The following is a 20,747-nucleotide window of genomic DNA, read 5'->3' as shown; positions in this document are numbered from 1 at the left end:
ATCTGTTATGACAACCTGATGGGTCCAATAAGGTACAAGTAACAATAGCTACTATAATGACATGAATGCAATGATCACTTGTGTCCTAAAGACTTGTATCCTCCCCATCCTTTGTTTCTTAAGGAAAGAATCCTTATATATTTGATTTTTTTTTCTGTGTCTAAATATACTGTTCATCTAAGCAGGTCTATATTCCTGCTCCCTTTGCTATATTTCTCATTTGTTCCATGTTTATATCAGTGTCAAGATTGCCAGTGGCTACCTGTTGTTTCACGTCTTGTGCATCACTTAGCTCATCTTTTCTGCTAGTCTTGCAAATCGAAGATAAACCTAATTGTCAGTTATTTTTAAATATAACATGACAATGAATTGATTTGGTCATTGGTTGACTTTAACAAACCCATTCAGATTTTGATTACATATATTCTGTTATCTACCATGGTTGATGAAAATGTAATTTAGACTAAAATTTTATCCAAACTTCCCAATATTAATCATATAAGCTAACAGATGTCTTACAGATGGCTGATTGTACTCGTTTATGAACCCTACAAGGAACCTATTATCTTCATATTTTTTTCAGATTCTACAATGGGATATTTCTGCTGAGAATGTTGAGGGAGATCATGAGAGAGTTAGGGATCAAATTTTAAGTGCCCTTAATCACAATAAAAGTTTCCTTAAAATATTTGACTTTGAATTATGTTTCCTGAGATACATGCTGGATGGTGTACTTACCAGTAAGAGACTAGGATTGTATATGAGAAAGTAGATTCACCATAGTTTTATAGCCATACGTAGTTATTCAATGACTGTTTATGGGTCCAAGCCAACTTGGAAAGTGAACATAACCCCATGTTTCCATTTTTCCACTCAGTCCGAGCTATGATAAATAACAAAATCCATAGATGAAATACAAAACACAAAATAACATGAGATCTGAAGAAAGTGTACATTGGCAATAGTACACATGAAATATAACATTTACAATCCTCAGAATTGTATTATTTTATAATTATCATTCAGAATTATGTTATTTTATAATATCATTGCTATTTTTATTGTAGATAATGGCATTGGAACTAACAATAACATTTTCTCAGTATGCCACAGTAATACATGGAGGATCTGAGCACGAAATTAGAATTGAGTCAGTTCTTTGTTATCATACTGTTTTTCAGAATCGCATAGGAGATTACTAGTATATGTGTATGAATCACAGCTTGTGCAGAGACTTATTCCACTTTCTGAAACCAAGTATGAAGCTTGATGAATCTTATACTCCAGGAGAGTTTAATATATTTACATGCAATTCATACATATAATGATAGCTGCACATATAAATATCCCCTTTGCTTTGAACAGGTCATCAATAACCTTGGTCCTCTGGAACTGATTCTTAACACCCCTAGCCATCACAGGGTTCATCATGGTAAGATGGTTCTACTTTTCTGTTGTTTTTTTTTTTTTTCTTCTTCTTCTTCATTTCTTAAAAATTGTATCATCATGTTGTATTTTATTTTATAAAAATAAATCACAAAATCAGCATAGCATATGAATGAATATTGTTAGTATTTTATATAGCAATGGTTGCTAATAATATCATTACTAGTTGGAGTGGAAAAGTAAGTTGGAGATATCGTTCCATGTTGTGAAGGAGTCTGTGGTAGGCTGCTCTACCGCAGTGCTGAGGATCTATCCTATCTACAGCTAAAGGCTTGGTCTTGAAAACTGTTGGGTCTGGATAAAAGCTCAATGTACAACACTTCTCTTTGCTGCCTAAGCAAGTGAACAAACTCAGCATAATTTGCATTAATCTGGTGGTTGGGGGAGGAGGTGAACGTGTGGCTAGCATGTTATGTTTGAGGACATCAACTTTATTACTAGCAGGAATGCTTAAGTTTGTGCAGCACGAGAGCAATTACAAATGCACAGAACATTATATGTAATAGAAAAAAATTGAAGCAAAATGATTTGTGTGTATCTTGGCCATAGAACAGAGGAGTAAATTGTAGACTTCTCATGTAATGGGAGAGTTATAAAGCAGTGCACATATACACACTGTTGCTATGCACAGTGACATGAATGAGTCCTAGAGGAGCGATTATGAAGGAAGATAGCCAGTGATAAGAAAAAATCTAATACCAACTCTCTAAGTCTCTACTCTTCATTGGTAGTGCTGGACCACTACATTCTGGTTTTTACTAAAGAAACACCATCCATCCCCCCATGGAAAGGGCAGGAGCAGCACAGTCTGCTTCAGGCAGAGCAAAGGCTGCTCCAGGCTCTGCAAACCCCACACTTGCTCTCACTTTCCCAGTGAGCAGTGAGTGAGTGAATCAGGTGATTAAGAATGTCAGGCTCTTGGGAATTCCTCCACAGCAAGGGGGAAACCAGAAATGAAGAGCAGTCCATACTTAAAACAAATAGTTTCTTCCCCTTGACCTCACTTTCCCACTTCTGCTGATTTATATCAGAACGTCTCTTCAGACCTTCAGCCTCAGAGGCACTTGGGAATCTGTACTTTGCACTGTAGACTACACAGGGCATCCTGGGATGTTCAGCAATATCCCTGGCCTCTGTCCATTACATACCATTTGTGCTTTCTTCTACATGCAGCTAACAATTATGTCTCCAGGAAGGCATTGCCCAATGTCCCGATCCATGCAGGGGCAAAATGTTCCACCGTTGACAGGGCTACATTTTAAACCACATGAGAGGGTCATGTGTGCATCTGCACAGCCAGTCTCCTACTTTCCACTGTGAGGTACTTCAGTGTATGATGGTACTTCAAATGTACACCTGCATGTATGCAATATGTGAAAAGGGAAGAAAATACATGAGAATAATTGAGTTTGATGAGGCAGTCACTAGTAAATTAGGATTCTTTGCATTTAAATTTAATATCATGCTTATAAGACCATGGTTATGTATGTCTTTATATATACAATATTATATATGTGTATTATAAATAACATTATATATAGGTAGATAGATATGTTTAAAGACTTTTGTTCTGGAGAAATGGCTTAGCTATTAAAGTGCTTGCCTATAAAACCTAAGGATCCATGTTTGATCTCTCTCCAGATCCCATGTAAGCCAAATGCACAAAGGTGAGGCAAATGCAAGGTCTCACGTGCCCACTAGATGGTGCAAGCATCTGGAGTTTGATTGCCCTGGTTGAGGCCCTGACATGCCAATTCAATCTTCTCTCTCTCTACAAAACAAAACAAACAAACAAACAAAAAAACCTCTTGGGTTGGAGAGATGGATTAGCAGTTAGAAAAATTGCCTGTGATGCCTAAGGACCTAGGGTCAATTCCCCAGTAAACATGTAAGCTAGATGTTCAAGGTGGCTTGTTTCTGGAGTTCATTTGTAGTGGCTAGAGGCCGTGGCACACCTATTATGTTTCTCTCTCTTTCTAAAATAAAGAATTATTACTTTTTTCTTTTTTAAATTATTTTTATTTAACTGAGAGAGAAAGAGGCAGAGAAAGAGAATGGGCATCCAGCCACTGCAAACAAGCTCCAGACACATGTGCTACCTTGTGCATCTGCTTTATGTAGGTCATGGGGAATCAAACCTGGTTCATTTGGCTTTGCAGGCAAGCACTTTAACTGCTAAGCCATCTCTCCTGCCCAATAACTAAATATGTTAAATAGTAAAAAAAAACTCTCTACATCTATATACATTGCTTAAAAGGTAATGCATTTTGGAACAAAAAATATATTTCTGCTATGATAGTAAAGATAACTGAATTTTTTATTCTATCTAAAATATTGATGACATAAGTGTTTGAGATATGTCACATCAAAATTAAAAATAAAAGCCCATGCATATATTTTTCTCTTTGTTTATATTTTCTCTATATCATTTGATTTTAAATATTCCTGAGTATTCTTATTTATTAATTTACTCATTTATTTATTTATTTTTGAGGTAGGGTCTTGTTCTAGCCCAGGCTGACTTAGAACTAACTCTGTAGTATCAGGGTGGACCTGAACTCCCAGCAATCCTCCTTCCTGAGCCTCCCAAGTGCTAGAATTAAAGGCATGTGCCACCACGTCTGGCCTTCTATAGTGTTCTTAAAAAATAAATTATGGGGCTGGAGAGATAACTTAGCAGTTAAGGCACCTGCCTGCAAAGCCTAAGTACCCATGTTTGATCTCTCTTCAGATCCCTGGTAAACCAGATGCACAAAGGTGAGGCAAGTACAAGATCACACATGCGCACTAAGTGGTGCAAGCATCTGGAATTCAATTACAGTGGCTTAGACCTTGCCGCATTGATTCTCTCTTTCTTGCTCCCTCTAAAATATAAAAATTAAATTATGTAGCTATATCCATATTTTTTGGAGGGGGTGACAAGGTAGGGTCTCACTCTAGCCCAGGCTGACCTGGAATTCACTATGTAGTCTCACTGTGGCCTCAAACTCACAGTGATCCACCTACCTCTGCCTCCTGAGTGCTGAGAATAAAGGCATGTGCCACCACACCAGGCTTATAACCAGATTTTTAACTAGAACAATATGATTAAAAAATGCATATAATTTTGAGAAAACCTTGTTAATGTTAGTTAACTGAAAAATAATTAGAACAAAGCTCTATAAATAGCCAATAAACTCTGGTGTTATAAGTGTGAAGGTATTCCCAGGAAAGTTATCCTGTTGCTTAAATATTACTTTGTTTGCATGTTCTAAAACAAGACAACAGACATTTTGGAAAAGTATAACTTCATGCTGTTGAAAACTTACTTCTCAATATTTTTTCTCACAGGCAGAAATCGTTACTGCATTGACAAAAATTTTGCTGGCACTCTTATTATTTGGGATAGAATTTTTGGTAAGTTAAAAGTACGAGAATTAAAATGATTAAATTAGTTCTTTACTCATGAATAGTTGAGGATTATATCATAATGTTTATCTTCCAGGGACATTTGAAGCAGAGAAGGAACCAATTGCATATGGTCTCACCCATCCAATTAATACATTTGAACTCTTCAAGGTGCAGGTAACACAGCACTATTTCTGAATTTATATAATTTCATAAATATTACCTTTTAAAAAGAATATCATTGAAATGTGGAAGAATCATATGTTGCTGTAGGAAAATGTTTAAATAAACAAAAATGCTTTTGGAAATAACTGGTACTCAAGCAAACACTTGAATCAAATAAGAAAAATACATTTAAAATTTCTTATTATATTAATTTTCAAATATGTCAATTACCTAAAAATGAGAAGAAACTTGCACTTTCTCAGAAGAGACCTGAAATCTATTCAAGTTTTCAGGAAAAGCTGTTGTACTATGTACACTTTAGGGTTATCCGACAAAAAGAATATATATTTACTTCAAAGCTAGCTCCTCTAGTTAGAGTTAAAAATTTAGCATGAGGCCTTTGTCGTCCCTGTCTGGGATCTTAGTGTAAAGAGCTGTTATTGACAATTGAGGAACGCCTGCTAAGACCAGGTGGATGAGGCAAGTTTTCTGTCAGATATGTGGTGTCGATTTCTCACTGGCCTTGGGAGCTAGCAGTAGAGTCTGAGGAATATCTGGGAAGTACCCATACCTCACCGCAGGCTGCCACCAAGGCTCCTGGGGTTCAGGAACCAAAACTGAGTAAAAGGTGAGAATGTTCAGGAGGTTAGGGAGCTCAGTTTATGACAGTTCAGCTGCCACCAACTGGAAGCCACACTGTCACAGGTTCGTTATGGGCTGCTTGTCAAGTCTGCTTCTTCAGATTTTCAAAGAAAATTGAAAGGACAAAATAAAGAACATCCTTTGAATTTCTGTGATGCCCAGCTCATGTCACTGTTACATGCATCTTGTGAAACAGAGGCTCTTCTTACACAGATTTTCTACTGTAGAAAACTGGGGTTCTCAAGTTCACACAGTTTGTCAGCTGAATACTTCACCATGTCAGCCAAAGTCAAGACTTATTTGACAAACCTTACCTTTTTGTACACTAAGTAACATCTTCATACATCAGCCTTGGTACTTTCATAGTGAGTCATTTCTCTCTGTTCACATATCAAATGTGAGACATGCTGATTTCTCTCTCCTTCTCAACTACATGAAACTCCCCATTGCTATCTCAGACTGTAGTAAGAACAGAACATATCTTAATAGACACAGATCATACTTCCAGGCATTTTCTTAATGATAATCTGTTTAAGATTGAAACCAATTTAGAAATATACATTTGAAGCCTCTCTTCATTTTATGTAATATTTATCTCATTAATGTGAGATTTAAAAAGAAATGCACACATCAGCTTTGCGAGGAATGAGCTTCCCAAACTTAATCTCATGTGAAAGATAGGAGCATCTCACAAAAGTACAGATTCTGCTCAGCAGGTCTGAGGTCTGTGTATCTAGTAGGTTCCAAATGATGCTGCTATTGTTGGCTGATGCAGAACTCTGAGTATTAAGGCTTTGGGATTAAACCCTTGTTGAGGATAAAGGATTCATATTTGAGACTGAATAACAGTGAATATTGTGAATATGAGAATATCAATAATAGTTGAAAGAGTAGGATTTGGAGAGACCTATGTGTGATAACACAAGATTTCCTGAGCCACTTCACTTCTCTGTCAGACAAATCAACAAAAACATTTTCTTTAGCATAGTAATTGTTATGAATGGGTTGGACATTTAGTTTCCAATGAGCTTGCTTATGTTGTCTATAATTTCAATTCACAAGTGAAGATAATTAGGGTTAATAACTTATTAAAAGTTTTTCTCACTGGTATACTATTATATAGAACTAAATTTCCCACCAATGTATGTAGGAGGATATCGGAAACAACTAAGCATGGTTTTCAATAGACGGAGGTCTATTTTGTTGTTACTATTGTTATTAGGCATAGATCATTCACTATGTTCTCATTTAGGTCCCCAAAGTTTCCTGGAATTGGAAAACAAATAAGTGAGGGAAAGTATTCTAAACCTTTACAGTATATTGCCTAGGGCTTCTATCCAGAGTGTCAGAAATAAAATTGAAGTTATTTTGCAAAATCTCAAAAGAGTTAAGTATCTTAATATGCACTTGAACTCTTAAACACATTAATTTTTTGCATTGTTGCTAATGCAAAGCACTAGATAAGTTTCTATCTACCATAACCCTAGTCCTCAGGACCTACTTCTTTAAATCCTATGTTGTGCCATAATTACTTCAGACTGATCCTTGCAATACTTTAAGCAATTTTACAATCCATTTTTATAAATCTGGAAGTTTAAATTCATCCAGGGACAGCTAAAATATCAGCAGAAAAAAGTTTCTGAGAGTAAAACCTTCTTTCTCTACTAATTTATTTTAAGCCAGAGTCTGCTGCCCAAACCCAAGGACAACTTTTCATCCCATAATGCATTATTAACACTTGTGTGGCATACACTGTGAATTTCCTGATAGTTAATATTTATTGAGCATTTATAAGGAGACATGCCTTTAACTTCTATACCTGGAAAATATATGCTCTTTAAAGAATTTGGATTCCTGCTATGAGGCTCATTTCTAACTTCCCCTCACTCATCAAACTTTTCTTTCTGATGACAGACTAAGGTTATTTAATACTTGGGAGTCTACAATCTAAAGTCGATGTGAAGATTTTGCTAGTACATGTGTGTCTATAATACAGTAATTTATAATGTAGAATTTTAAAAAAAATAGTTGAGCAGTTATATAATTTTATGTTTTCATGTTAATTGTAATATACATTGAACAAGACTTTACAAAAGGTATCAATAGGTAAGTGTAGTGAGTTCACAGGTGGGTAGATAACTTCCCTTCGAACAAAGTCTCATAAATAGTTTATTCTCTTTTACTGATCTTCTGTCCAATTTCTTTATTTGTATTTCAAACTTATATCTTAATTTAATTTCAAAAACATTCATAGAAACACTTTAAAGATAGATATATATATATACTTTATAAAGTGAATTATTATATGGATAATGAATATATATTAATCCATTAATGTAATCATGCTGATATGTAGCAAATACAGTATTTAAACTCCATTGAAACATATAATATAGTACATAACTTGTCATATTTAGTAGCTTCTACTATGCTTGCTTTACCTTAAATAAGCTATAGTGTTATTTTTTCTAGTTCCACCATTTCCATTACATATGGACTACATTCTGGGCTACACCTGGATTCTTCCATAAGTTTTCTGTAATATTTAAAGGACCAGGATGGGGTCCAGGCAAACCAAGGCTTGGCCTAAGTGAAGAGATCCCAGAGGTAAGTAGAGTTTGTGAAGTTGATGATGATGAAAATTAATCTCATAGTTCCAAGAGTGCTACCTTTATGCAGGTCCATAAAAAAATGTTCCTTTAGTCACAGAGCAGTGCATTGCTTAATGAATGAACTCCACCCTGAGGATATGTAAATGAGTTTTTGTCTACATGGATAGTGTTTTAGACAGCTCCACATTGCTGGGATGAACTTCCAAATAGACACAGTTTATGGGAGGAACGGGATTTATTTCATGCTTACAGATCCAAGGGAAGTTCCATAATGGTGGACACGATTGGCCTCTTTCACAGATCCAAGTAAAGAGAAAAAAAGCAAACAAACAAACCAAACATCCTATACTACAAGCAAACACAGCACAAAGGACAACAAATAATAAGGAACTGGCAGTCAGAAGCAGGGACCCAGGCAGAGGTCAAGAACATCTCTTCATATTTAGCCTCAAAGTTAGATCTGTCCCCTGGTGATACCTTAGGGCTTAGCTCTAGGATCAACCCTTCAGTAACACCTCCGCCAGCTAAACAGCTGGACACAATCTTTACTAAAATGCCTAAATGTATTGGGGGGACATATATTCAAGCTACAACATTCTACCCTTTGACCCTCAATAGACTCATTACAATCTCTCATTGTAAATTGTATTGAGTTCAACTTAATCTTTACCAACTTTAAGATTGTTACAAGGTCCCAAGTCTCATCTGAGGCTTAAGATTGTCTCTTAACTATGAGTATTGTAAAGTCAAAACAAGTTACATACTGCTAACACATAATGGTGCAGGGTAAATATTTACATCAATAGAAGGCATAACAAGGAGAGACTGGACCAGTGCAAAATCAATAAACATCAGGTAAACACCAAACATCTGTAGTTCAAGTCTGGTACCCATAACCAGTGACTGACAGTCTGGATTTTCCAAATCCACCCATCAAGCTGGGCTTAGTATCCAGGGAAAACTTCCATCCTGAGCCAATAGTGCTTGGTGGTAGTCTTTGTACATTCCTGCTATATTCAAAACATCTTTGGTTCTCAGTTGCAAACCATGGTCAGTCTTCCAATGATTTTTGTTTTTGTCTCTATCAAAGACTTCATACCCTGCCTCAAATGCCACATCTCAGCAGTGGCTCCTGGAACTGTGTGCATTTCATGACTCACTCCAAACATTTTTCATGCTTCCAAAACAAATACCAGGTGCAGGACAGATCCATGTTGTTTATCCAGGATCTAAATAAATTGTGACCTTGAAAAAGAGGTTTCTTCCTTACAAAAGAGATTACATTTCCACAATTCAGTCTTTCCAACTCAGGCATCCTTTCCAATTGTTTCATTGTAAAGCAGTTGAACCATGTTTAATCATGGCAATATCTCCTTAACAATAGCACGTTTAGCACCCAGCCCTAGCACCAGTAATTTTAAACTTGTTTGAATTTCTCCCACCTAAAATATTGTATTTCTCAGTTCTATATCCTGAATAAACACAACAGTCAAGACTTAAAATCTAACTCTCTGTCCATGGGCAGAAGACAGCAGTAAGCCTTTATGGTAGTATCCCAGTCCAGCAGTTCTGTGGTCTCTCTTTCACCTTGGACAGTTCATAAGCCATGTCTCCAAATCTTACCTTCTCTTCATTTAACATTTTTCAAGTCTCATCATAATAGCCCATAAACCTTATCTTATCATTATGGAAGGCATCTTCAGTTGCAAGTACTCAGTTCTGTCCAATTATTCCAGCATAAAAGTTCCAAAGTACCCAAGTCTAAATTTTTAGATTCCTCTGAGCATTACCTCCCCACTTTTTGTTTCCAACTTCTGTTATAGTCAGCTCACTTTGCTGAAGTTAGGTTCCAAACAGACTCAGCTTATGGGAGGAACTCAATACAAATCCAGTGGAAGTTCCATAATGGAGGAAGAAGCTGGCTCCCTTTCACAGATGCAAGCAGAAAGCAAAACAAAGAAGAGAAAAGAAAACAAAACAAAAACCTAGCAACAGCCCATGCAAGCCAACACAGATAACAACAGGGAACTGGAAGCCAGCAGCAAGAACCCAGGCTCAAAAACATGTCGGCATACCTTTGGGCTAAAAATCAGATCCACCCCCATGTGATGCCTTATGACTGGAGTCCAGATTCTGCCTTCAAATGACACCTCCTCAAACCAAGAAGCTGGAGACGACATTTACCAAAACACGTGAGAATATTGGGGGCATACATTCAAACTCACACAGGTAAACATTTGGACTTTTTCAGGGCACATGGTTTGAAAAGCAGGGCAATGGAAACTAGTTATCAGAGCTACACAATCCCCAACCCAGAGTCATATGTGGGTGAAAAAACAGGCATGTGGGCCACCCATGTTAAACCCCTGAGCATCAGAGATGAAGGGAGCCTTAAGAACCTTAAGTACACCTTTAATTTCATCACTAAAAAGATGAGATACTGTTTCTGCCAGCTTTGCATTGCTGGCAGAAAATACCTGACCAAGGGCGGCTTATGGGAGGAAAGGGTTCATTTTGGCTTAAAGACTCAAAGGGAAGCTCCATGATGGCAGGGAAAATCTATGGCATGAGCAGAGCGTGGACATCACCTTCTGACCAACATCAGGTGGACAATAGGACCAGGATAGTGTGCCAAACACCGACAAGAGGAAGCTGGCTACCCCACCAATGAGTTTACCCACAGCAAGACTTGTTAGCCTAAAGGTATGTAAACAATTGAAGGTTCCAATTCCTAAATTGCCACCATTTGGAGACATAAGTATTCAGAACGCTTAAGTTTATGGGGACACCTGAATTAAACCACCACATTCTGTTCTTGGCCTCCATAAACTGAAAACCGTCCATGATGTAAAATGCAATGCATTCAGTCCAACGTTAAAAGTCCCCATAGTTTTGACCAATCCTCATGCTGTCCAAACATTCTCATACTCCAACAACCTTTAACCTTCTTACAAAACCAAGAACTACAGAGGAGAAATGAGCAACGGAGAGAGTTACACTCATGGTTGTCCCTAGTTTAAGGTCACAGGCCTGGAGTTAGTGAGAGCACCCCCCTGGTAGATCTAGAGTGCAAGGGAAATAAACAAGTGGTAGATTCATGCATGTAATCATGCATGTAATCAAAGCAAGAAATTATCCCAAACTCTAAAGCAGAGGCAAACAGAAAAGTTCTCCCAGACCAAGAAACTGCACTATTTCTGCTCTCCCTCCACTCCTGGCTCTGTGTGGGGGAAGCCTTTCTTATATGTATCCCCATGGCCAGATGGAAGAGAGTCACTCAGAGCCAGAAAAGTGGAGCTGAGCTCAGCAGAGCAGGGTGGAGCTAGCCACAGGAAGAAGTCAGCTGCCTTTTTAGGCAAGAGGAAAAACAGATTGGTTTGTAGACTTGGAAAGCAGATACCACATTAAGCCTACCGGACCAGCCCCCTGAGCAAGCCTATTTGGGCTGTCTAGCTAAGTTGTGTTCTAGACTATAGACAGCTGTAGACAGGTGTCATGTGGGTAGCATCTTCTGTTTATCTCTGGGCCTCAATCAATCTCTAACTGAAGGTGCCTAAAAGGAGCTATCTTTCTCCTATCCTCCTTCACCTTCAAAACATATAATTATTGTGTCAGAGCAGGGCTGACTTTGTTTGAGAGTAGAAAGTAATACAGAAATTATTTCAAAAATAGAATAAGGACTAAAAGATAAAACAAAATATTGGAAACAATGAGAGTATTTTTTTCTTAATCTTAAATCTTCATCTGGAGAGGAAACTGGACTTTCAGTTGCTCAAGATATAAGTGCTTTTGATTTTTTTATTCATAATCTCAAGGTTATGAACAAAACTACAGAATTAAAGATAAAACAGGGGCTGGAGAGATGGCTTAGCGGTTAAGCACTTGCCTGTGAAGCCTAAGGACCCCGGTTCGAGGCTCGGTTCCCCAGGTCCCACGTTAGCCAGATGCACAAGGGGGCACACGCGTCTGGAGTTCGTTTGCAGAGGCTGGAAGCCTTGGCGCACCCATTCTCTCTCTCTCCCTCTGTCTGTCTTTCTCTCTGTGTCTGTCGCTCTCAAATAAATAAATAAATAAATAATTTTTTTTTAAAAAAAAGATAAAACAGGAACTGGAGAGATGGCTTAGTGGTGAAGGTACTTGCCTGTGAAGTTTGCTCAACCTACATCTGACTCACCAAATCCCATATGTGGTAGTTTGAATAGATGGCCTCCAATATATTCAGTGTTTTATTACTTTGTGGTTTGCATATGCAGCCACCTGATTGGAGGTGGTTTCACTGGGTGGATCTTAAGGTGTGGTGGTGGATTTGAGATTTCAATTTAAACCTGTACAAAGTGGGCCTAGCTGGAGTTCCTAAAGTGTGCTGTAGTGTATGGCTTTTTTTTTTTTTTTTTTTTTTCCTTGCTTGTGCCTCTTTCTCTGCTTGGTCCTATGAAAGTAGGTCAGCTTCCTTTGCATTATGGAACTTCACCTGGATATGTAAGCTTCAATAAATATCCCTTCCTCCTTAATTGTGCCTCGTCAGGAAGCTCATCTCAATGAACCCTAAACAATCTGCTATATCACAAAAGCCAGATGCACAAGGTAAAACATGCGCAAGGTCCCACATGCACACAAGGAGCCATATGTGCCTGCAGTTTGATTGCAGTGGCTGGAGGCCCTAGCATACCATCCCTCTCTCTCTCTCTTTCTCATAAAAAAGTTTAGTTTATTGGGCTTGCCTCAAAAAAGAAGAAAAAGAAAAAAACAAAAGCATAATATTGTCCATGTAAAAGATGATGTTATGTGTGAAGAGACCAAACTGACGCCATGACAGGCTTCAGTAAGGTACCACCCTAACTAGGTCTAAGTTTCAGTTTCCTAGAGAGGTAGGCAAGACTTCAGGGAAAAACCACAAACAAAGGGTGGGCTGTTAATCAACAGTGACCCTGAACACGTGGCCTGGGAAGAGAGCCGCCATTTTGTTCTCTGGGGGCTGAGTCAGCTCCTGGAAACATGTCCAGACATGTACCTTTCACACGCTTTTGCCCCAACCCATCAGAGACTTACAACTGTAATGGCTGCTTGCCTATCCAATCATATCAGAAGATTACCTAACCCACCTGGAATTCCCTTAGCTGTGCTTAACAGGAGCCTGTGTGCTCTGCTGGGGGTCGCCATTTTGTATGAATGGTTGACCCCCACATCCTGGCTGATTCTGCAGAATAAATGCTCTTTGTTTTTACATACTATTTGAGTCTGGGGTCTTTCTTCAGCAATTCTTGGACCCTTACAATGTTTATAAAGTTAACGTGGTTTTTACGTCATTTGTCTGGATATTGTTATTTTCATTTTTTTGGATATTGTTATTTTTAAAAAATTAAATCAATTGTGATACTTTTTAAATTCAATCTAGTTATATAATTTCAACTTAAAAGGATCCTGATAAGCATTTATTTTCTTTCCTAATAGATAATTCAAACCAAATATTTTAAAATTACTCAAATACTGAAGTCCGTATTTTAAAAATAATGATATAAAACTTTTGGGAAACTTCATGTTTAGGAAAGTTACTTCTAACAAAACCTTGTTTAAATTTGAGCCAAATTCATCTGTACTACCCATATCTACCTTACTTTTTTGTTTCTTTGTTTCTGTAGTAGGTCACTGGGCATATTTATAGATGGGGAAGCATCAAGTCTGTTCTTTTATGTATTATTATCATAATCACACAATGGCAATTTTTTTCATCCTTAAAAATCGGCTAAATCACAATTCTAGTACCTAGTACTATTATAATGGAAACAGCTCTTCTAACTGACATTTTCTATCCAAAGAAATTAACACACTAGAACCTTTATGAAATGATGAATGTGAATCCTCTCACTTCTTCATGCAGTGTAAAGATGAGCAAGAGAAACATACTTTGGAACAATGTAAAGGACATGCTTATTTCTTGCCTACCTAGGTTACAGGACAAGAAGTTCCCTTCTCATCACCAGTATCCCAAGTACTGAAGATATACTCAGTCCTACAGTTTGCAGTGATGCTAGCATTTTATGAGGAGACCTTTCTGAATGCATCTGTAAGAAGCATCTATTTTTTATTTTAATTTTTACTTTTTATTGACAACTTCTATACTTACAGACAATAAACCATAATATTCTCCTCCCCTCTCCCACTTTTCCATCACAACTCTGCTCTCCATCCTATCCTGTCCCTCACTCCATTAGTCTGTCTTTTATTTTAATGTCATACACTTCTTGATGAGGCTATCGCTTTTCCAATGAATAGTTTTGGCATTTTTGTCAGAAATCAGATGGCTATACCTGCCTGCATTAACATCTGGGTCCTCTAATCTGTTCCATTGATCTATATGTCTGTCTTTGTGCCAATACCATGCTGGTTTTGTTACTATGGCTTTGTAATATAGCTAAAAATCAGGTATTGTGGTAATACCACCAGCCTTATTTTTGTTGCTCAAATTGTTTTGGCTATTCAAAGTTTTTAGTGTTTCCAAATGAATTTTAGGATTGTTTTTCTATTTCTGCAAAGAATGCCATTGGAATTTTAATGGGGATTGCATTAAGTGTATAGATTGCTTTTGGTAAGATTGATATTTTCACATTATTGATTCTTCCAATCTAAGAACATAGGATGTCTTTCTATTTCCTTGTGTCTTCACTTCCTTGGTTGTTTCCAAGGTACATTTATTTATTTATTTATTTATTTATTTATTTATTTATTTATTTATTTTTTGAGGCAATTGTGAATGGCAGAAATTTCCTGATTTCATGCATGTCTGTTGTTAGAATGCTGGAAAGCTACTGATTTCTGTGTGTTTATTTTGTATCTACCTATGTTGTTAAAAGTGTTTAACAGCTCTAACAGTTTGCTGGTAGAGTCTTTTTAGGTCCTTTATGTATAGAACCATATCATCTGCAAACAATGATAATTTGATCTCTTTTTTTCCAATTTGTATCCCTTTTATGAGTGTCTCTTGCCTTATTGCTATAGCCAAGACTTCCAGTACTATATTAAATAAAAGGGGAGATAGTGGACACCCTTGTCTTGTTCCTGAATTTAGTGAAAAAGCTTCAAGTTTTTCTACCTTTAGTATTATGTTGGCTGCAGGTTTGTCATAAAGAGCTTTTATTATGTTGAGATATGTTCCTTCTATTCCCAGTCTCTGTAATGCTTTTGCCATGAAAGGATGTTGGATTTTGTCAAATGCCTTTTCTGCATCTATTGAGATGATCATGTGATTTTTGTCCTTCAGACTATTTATTTGATGTATTACATTATTTAATTTGCATATGTTGAGCCATCCCTGCATCTTTGGGATAAAGCCTACTTGGTTGGGGTGAATAATCTTTCTGATATATTCTGTTTGCCAATATTTTGTTGAGAATTTTTACATTTATGTCCATGAGGGAGATTTGTCTATAATAATCTTTTTGTGTTCTGTCCTCATCTGGTTTTGGTATCAGGGTGATGTTGGCTTCATAGAAGGAGTTTAGTAGAAATCCTGCTCACCAGTCCTACCTGTATCCCATTCAGTAGCTCCTTAGTTGATCTCAGCTGTCTTTCCTTCAGATTTCTTGACATTGCAATGAGGCTGATGAGGCTGGGAAATCCCTTTGTTTGGTCTCTGCCGCTCAGTGTGCCTGGCCCAGGTGCCCTGGAGGAAGGAGGTGTGCAGATCACGCTGATCTGCTGGCCCCAAGTGCCTCAGTGGTATTCTAGCTTTTCCTCATTTCTAAGGATCTTGGTCTCTCCTGCTTCTCTGCTATGTCTAAGAATAACCTATACCCCTTCACTTTTCAGAATAAGAGTGTATCTTGCTGTGGTTTTGCTTAAATCCCTCCCTAGGCTGGTTTGGCGTGACTCCTATGCTGTCATCTTACCCAGAAGTGCCTTTTAAATATAGTATGAGAAAATAATCTACCGTCTTTTTCAAAGTGAAGAGAAGTTCTCCTTGTAATGACTGGGCTCTATTATTTATAATAACTTTAATTTTAGAGGCATCACAAATTTAAGGTGGTAAATCAATTATTCTATAATTTAATTTTGTTTTTAATATTTATTTATTGGAGAGAATGAGAGAGCCAAATAGAGAGAGAATGGGCATGCCAGGCCTCCAGCCACTGCAAATGAACTCCAGACACATGTACCAGTTTGTGCATCTGGCTTAAGTGGGTCCTGGGTAATCAAACAGGGGTCCTTTGGCTTTGCAGGCTAGTTCTGTACCAGCTAAGCCATTTCTCCAGCCCTCTTCTAGAATCTTAAATGTAACTGAGTTAATTATATCCCTAGTGCTGCTGAATAGAGTGTTCATTAAGTGGTTTGCTATCAATTTGAATAACGAATTACTTATCATAAGAATCAAAACATGCAATACTGACAGCCCCATCCCCTTTCTATGCAGAAACACCATGGTGCTGGGACCCTGTACACTTATCCTGAACACTGGAGGGCCTTCAAGGCCCTGGGGGCTTGGGCGGGACTGTGTGCTCTAGGCACCAACATACTTCCACTTTGGCCAAACAAACTGCACCCCTAAATTTCTCTGCAAATTCCCTGAGGGTAATGCTTCAGCATTTGAGGGTGATGGTGGATTCTTTTTTTTGACAGCAATGTTATTGCCAATTATGTGAACAAGGTACCTACATTATTTAGACAATAGCTTGAAAGGAAATTTTCAAAATATGGTTTTCATTATTTATTTTCTTCCTATCTAAGATATTCATAATACTCAGTTTGCCTGATGGAAACATAACAGGTATAGGCCAGAGTTGATAAGATATTCACATCCTCAGAGGTTTTCTTTTTTGCCTTCAAAAAATACTCATGTTGCCTGTATTTTGGAGAGAACAAAATAATGCGAAGCATGCAAAAATACATTGTAAATTACATAAATTTTAAAAACAAGTATTCTTAAATATTTTGTTGTCTACATTCATTTATATATTCTCCTGAGAGGATAATAATTCAAAAAGGTAGGTGAAAAACAATAAGAAAAGAAAATCAGAGTAGGTGAAATAGAATACAATCACAGGCTAGGATAAAAATGGTGATTTGGTTCTTTGTTACAAAGAAAATGTACATTTCATGGAATAATCTCATTGAGTCAGGAATATTCCCTATTCTGACATAGGGTCCATGACAATTTCAGTTGGTAATACATCAGACAGGCAAGGAACCTCAAATTAACCAACAGACATAAAACAAACAAATCAACCCTCGGGAAAGAAAAGCCAAACAAGAAGAAAGCAAGCACATGGAAGGAAAGTCTGTGATCTTGCTCTTGACTCTGAGGAAGCAGATCAGAATCTGTGACTATCTATTCTTCTTGTAGAACTTGGGCCCAGACTTATACTAGAAGAGGGTAAACCCCAGGTGAGGGCTAGTTTTCAACTGCGCTCAGCTTAGCTCTCAGGCACCCAAAAGAAGCATGTCCCGACTATGTCTCCAGTTAACTCATAGCATCCAGTCTCTGATGATTAACAGCCCAACAATTATGAACTCACCAAAATACACTAGCTAAAACAATAGACCCACAATCTCAAAGATATCAAGTTCTAGAACTTAATATAAAAAACTACTATGCAAATATAATGTGTGAAGAAGATTAAATATAAAATAAACACAGAAATCAAAAATCTATGGAAAACTATATTAGATTATTGTTACAAATTTTCTTATATAAATCTTATGTAATTAATTATGTATCAGTAATTCACAGTGATAATTCCATAAGGTTTATGTAATTTAGATCTTTATAAACACGAAGCTCAAATGAAATAGGTTACTGAGTGTGTCAAGCAAAGGCATTTGGGTTATAGGTACCAGAAATTCCATCCAAGGTGAACTTATTAATTCACATAACTGAAAAGTTTTGGCTCTTGCTTCATCCTAAGGAGGTTGAAGCAAGAGTTTCAGTTACACCATCAGGAGTCTTTCTTCCTTGCATCTGTGCCTCTCTGAGTCCATATTATCCTGTAGTCTCTATTCCCTTCGCAGTGCCAAGGTGGGTACCAGGAGCTCTAGCTTTAAAATCTGACATACAAAGGACCCCAGATGTGACTATGCCAAATGTGTGTGAGGTCAAGCTTGAGGATTTCGTGTCCGGTCTGTGAACAAGAAACCAGCATGGTCTGAGAGGAGGGAGAGCAAGGTTTGGAAGAAAACTTGTTTTGAGGACATAAAGAAAAAGGAAAGTCCTTGGGAAAGTGAAGAGAACAGCAACTAGATTTATATAACTTCTATTCCGTTATGAGTGTGTGACCCGCACTTGTTTCTAAAAGTCCCTTAATCCCTTTCAAAAGCTCTGAGCCTGCCTGCAGAACTCCAGCTTCCTTAAGGCATCTTTGTTATCAATGCCCATTAGATGTTTTCTGCTCTAAGAAACCAAATATCCAATTAAATTGTGGATTGGCTATAAGTGGAAATTCTGTGTCAAGTGTCCCCATGATTGATTATTTCAGAAGTTCAATCCTGTAAAACCTCCAGAAAGAATTATCTGTAGTTCTCCCGACTTTTCTCATTATAATTGCAGCAGCTCCAGGTACTTGGTGTCACAGACGGTGACCAAAGGCAATAGGCTGAATTCTCCAAGAGAATCTTATTAATCTCATTTAGAAATGAAGAAAAAAAGAATACCTAAAGTTCTTCCCAACAGTCTTACTTTTGTTTCATCATTCAAGAGTAATTCACATGTCCCCACTAAAACCAATAATTAGCAGCGGATTATGAATTAACCATGGGTGAATGACACCAAATGTAATGCCTGCCCCCAGGCCAGAGTGCCTAGTTTTCCCCTGAGCACTGCCTGACTTCTACCTGAACAGAATCGGCACACCATCCAGACAGCAGAAGACATGTGGTGACTAATAACAGTATGTGCCGCAGTGATTACAGCTTCGTCAGGTCGGTTTGCAGAGAAATGTTATTGAGACAATTGGATAACACATGCAATTTTTTTACAGTATATAAAGACTGTAATTATTGGTATTGTACATATGTGTTTCTGTTTTTGTCTTGTTTGTTCGTTTAAAGTTCATATCCAAATATGCCTTCATTGGCATCTATTTTTAAAAAAAACAGAAAAGTTTCCTTGTTTTCTCTGTCTATACACAAAGAAGTTACAGAGAAACTTTCCTAGTTGTAGCAGCAGAAAATGATTTCCGTTGTAGTTTACATTTTATGAAGTTAGATTAGAAACTTGGATATTATGTGACAGAAAATATTATGAAAATATGATTGAGTATATAATTGCCTTCTGTCTAGTTTTCTCTATGTAATCTATGTATTCTAAAACTAATAATGCTTTGTGCCAGGTTAGTTTGCCGTGTCCTCTACAAAAGACAATCTGAATGCTACAGTTTCTTGCAGGAGTGAAGCCTTGCGATGGCAACGTGGACCACATGCCTTTAGTAGCACACATGTAGACATGAACCTACCTGAATAAGTTCATTCTGTGATTGGTGAAACCTGAAATCCACAGACATGGGGGTTCACTACAACTGCTTAAGCTAGGATCTCATGAGCATCTATTCAAGGGTTATATACTTTGCCCATCACTGGTTAGATTGTTGAATACTTATGATCACTCAAAATATGACTAAGTTGCATGTCCATTAATAGTGTGTAGGTCATTGCATGAGGCCAAAAGAAAAGCTAAATCATCTGCATAAAAATATCCAACTCTAAATTGATTTGCCAAAGTCCAGCACAGTTTATAGTACTGAATTATTAGTTGTACTAAGTAAAATCCACAAATAAATTATATTAATTCACAGAATCAAAAAATGAAGGTGAATGTATTTTAAGTTATGTGAAACTTTATTTTAATTCTGAAATGCAGCTTCTCCCTAAATATTCAATTCAAGAGTGAGAGTTTCCTGGAGAGGGATTGAAAGACCCTATGATGTGAGGAATATTATCAAAATATAATATATATTTGTATGAAAACACCTTTTTGGAACACAGTTCCAAGCACAATAAATATATACAATGAAAGTTAAACTTTACAGAAGCAAGGACAAGGAAATGTAGCCTAAAGCAAGTTTTCTCCAAGTTTTTATACTATCATAAAAAAAAAAAAACTATGAGAAACTCATTCAGATATACTGATCAAGAGAACTACCCAGTGTTGAAACCTTTCAAAACTAAGGTTGCAGCTGGAGACAGCTCTATCCCTGACACAAATGAACTTTGAAAGGTGCATTGGCTGATTTCCCACAAGCATTTTCCCTTGCTTAACACATGCTGTGTGACTAGGGAGAAAGGTTGCTTATTTGCAAAATTCTATAGTACCTTTCTAGTTTCAGGGATGTCTAAAAGCATATGAACACTTTAAAATCCAACAGCAATATTTTTTTTCCAGACCCACTGTAGCCAATAATCACATGGAAAAGTTGTGGCTGACTTGTAACTGCAGAGCCTGCTGGGATCCCACAGTCTTTTCTGTCTACCCATGCCCTCAAGTAGATAAATACTGACTTGTTTTATGTG

At 37.3% G+C, this 20,747-nt stretch overlaps 1 protein-coding gene across 1 annotated transcript in view; it reads left to right on the top strand.

Moving 5' to 3' along the window:
- Agmo (alkylglycerol monooxygenase) overlaps nucleotides 1-20,747 on the top strand; it is a 356,358-nt gene that overhangs the window by 166,217 nt on the left and 169,394 nt on the right. The window contains exons 6-10 of the mRNA XM_004652846.2: nucleotides 1,366-1,432; nucleotides 4,777-4,842; nucleotides 4,931-5,010; nucleotides 8,113-8,247; nucleotides 14,200-14,316. Of these exons, the coding sequence (XP_004652903.2) occupies nucleotides 1,366-1,432; nucleotides 4,777-4,842; nucleotides 4,931-5,010; nucleotides 8,113-8,247; nucleotides 14,200-14,316 (465 nt within the window). The remainder of the gene's footprint in view (nucleotides 1-1,365; nucleotides 1,433-4,776; nucleotides 4,843-4,930; nucleotides 5,011-8,112; nucleotides 8,248-14,199; nucleotides 14,317-20,747) is intronic.

This window comes from Jaculus jaculus, chromosome 16, assembly GCF_020740685.1.
Source record: "Jaculus jaculus isolate mJacJac1 chromosome 16, mJacJac1.mat.Y.cur, whole genome shotgun sequence".
Taxonomy (NCBI): Eukaryota; Metazoa; Chordata; class Mammalia; order Rodentia; family Dipodidae; genus Jaculus; species Jaculus jaculus.
This window is presented reverse-complemented; position numbering and strand designations above follow the sequence as displayed.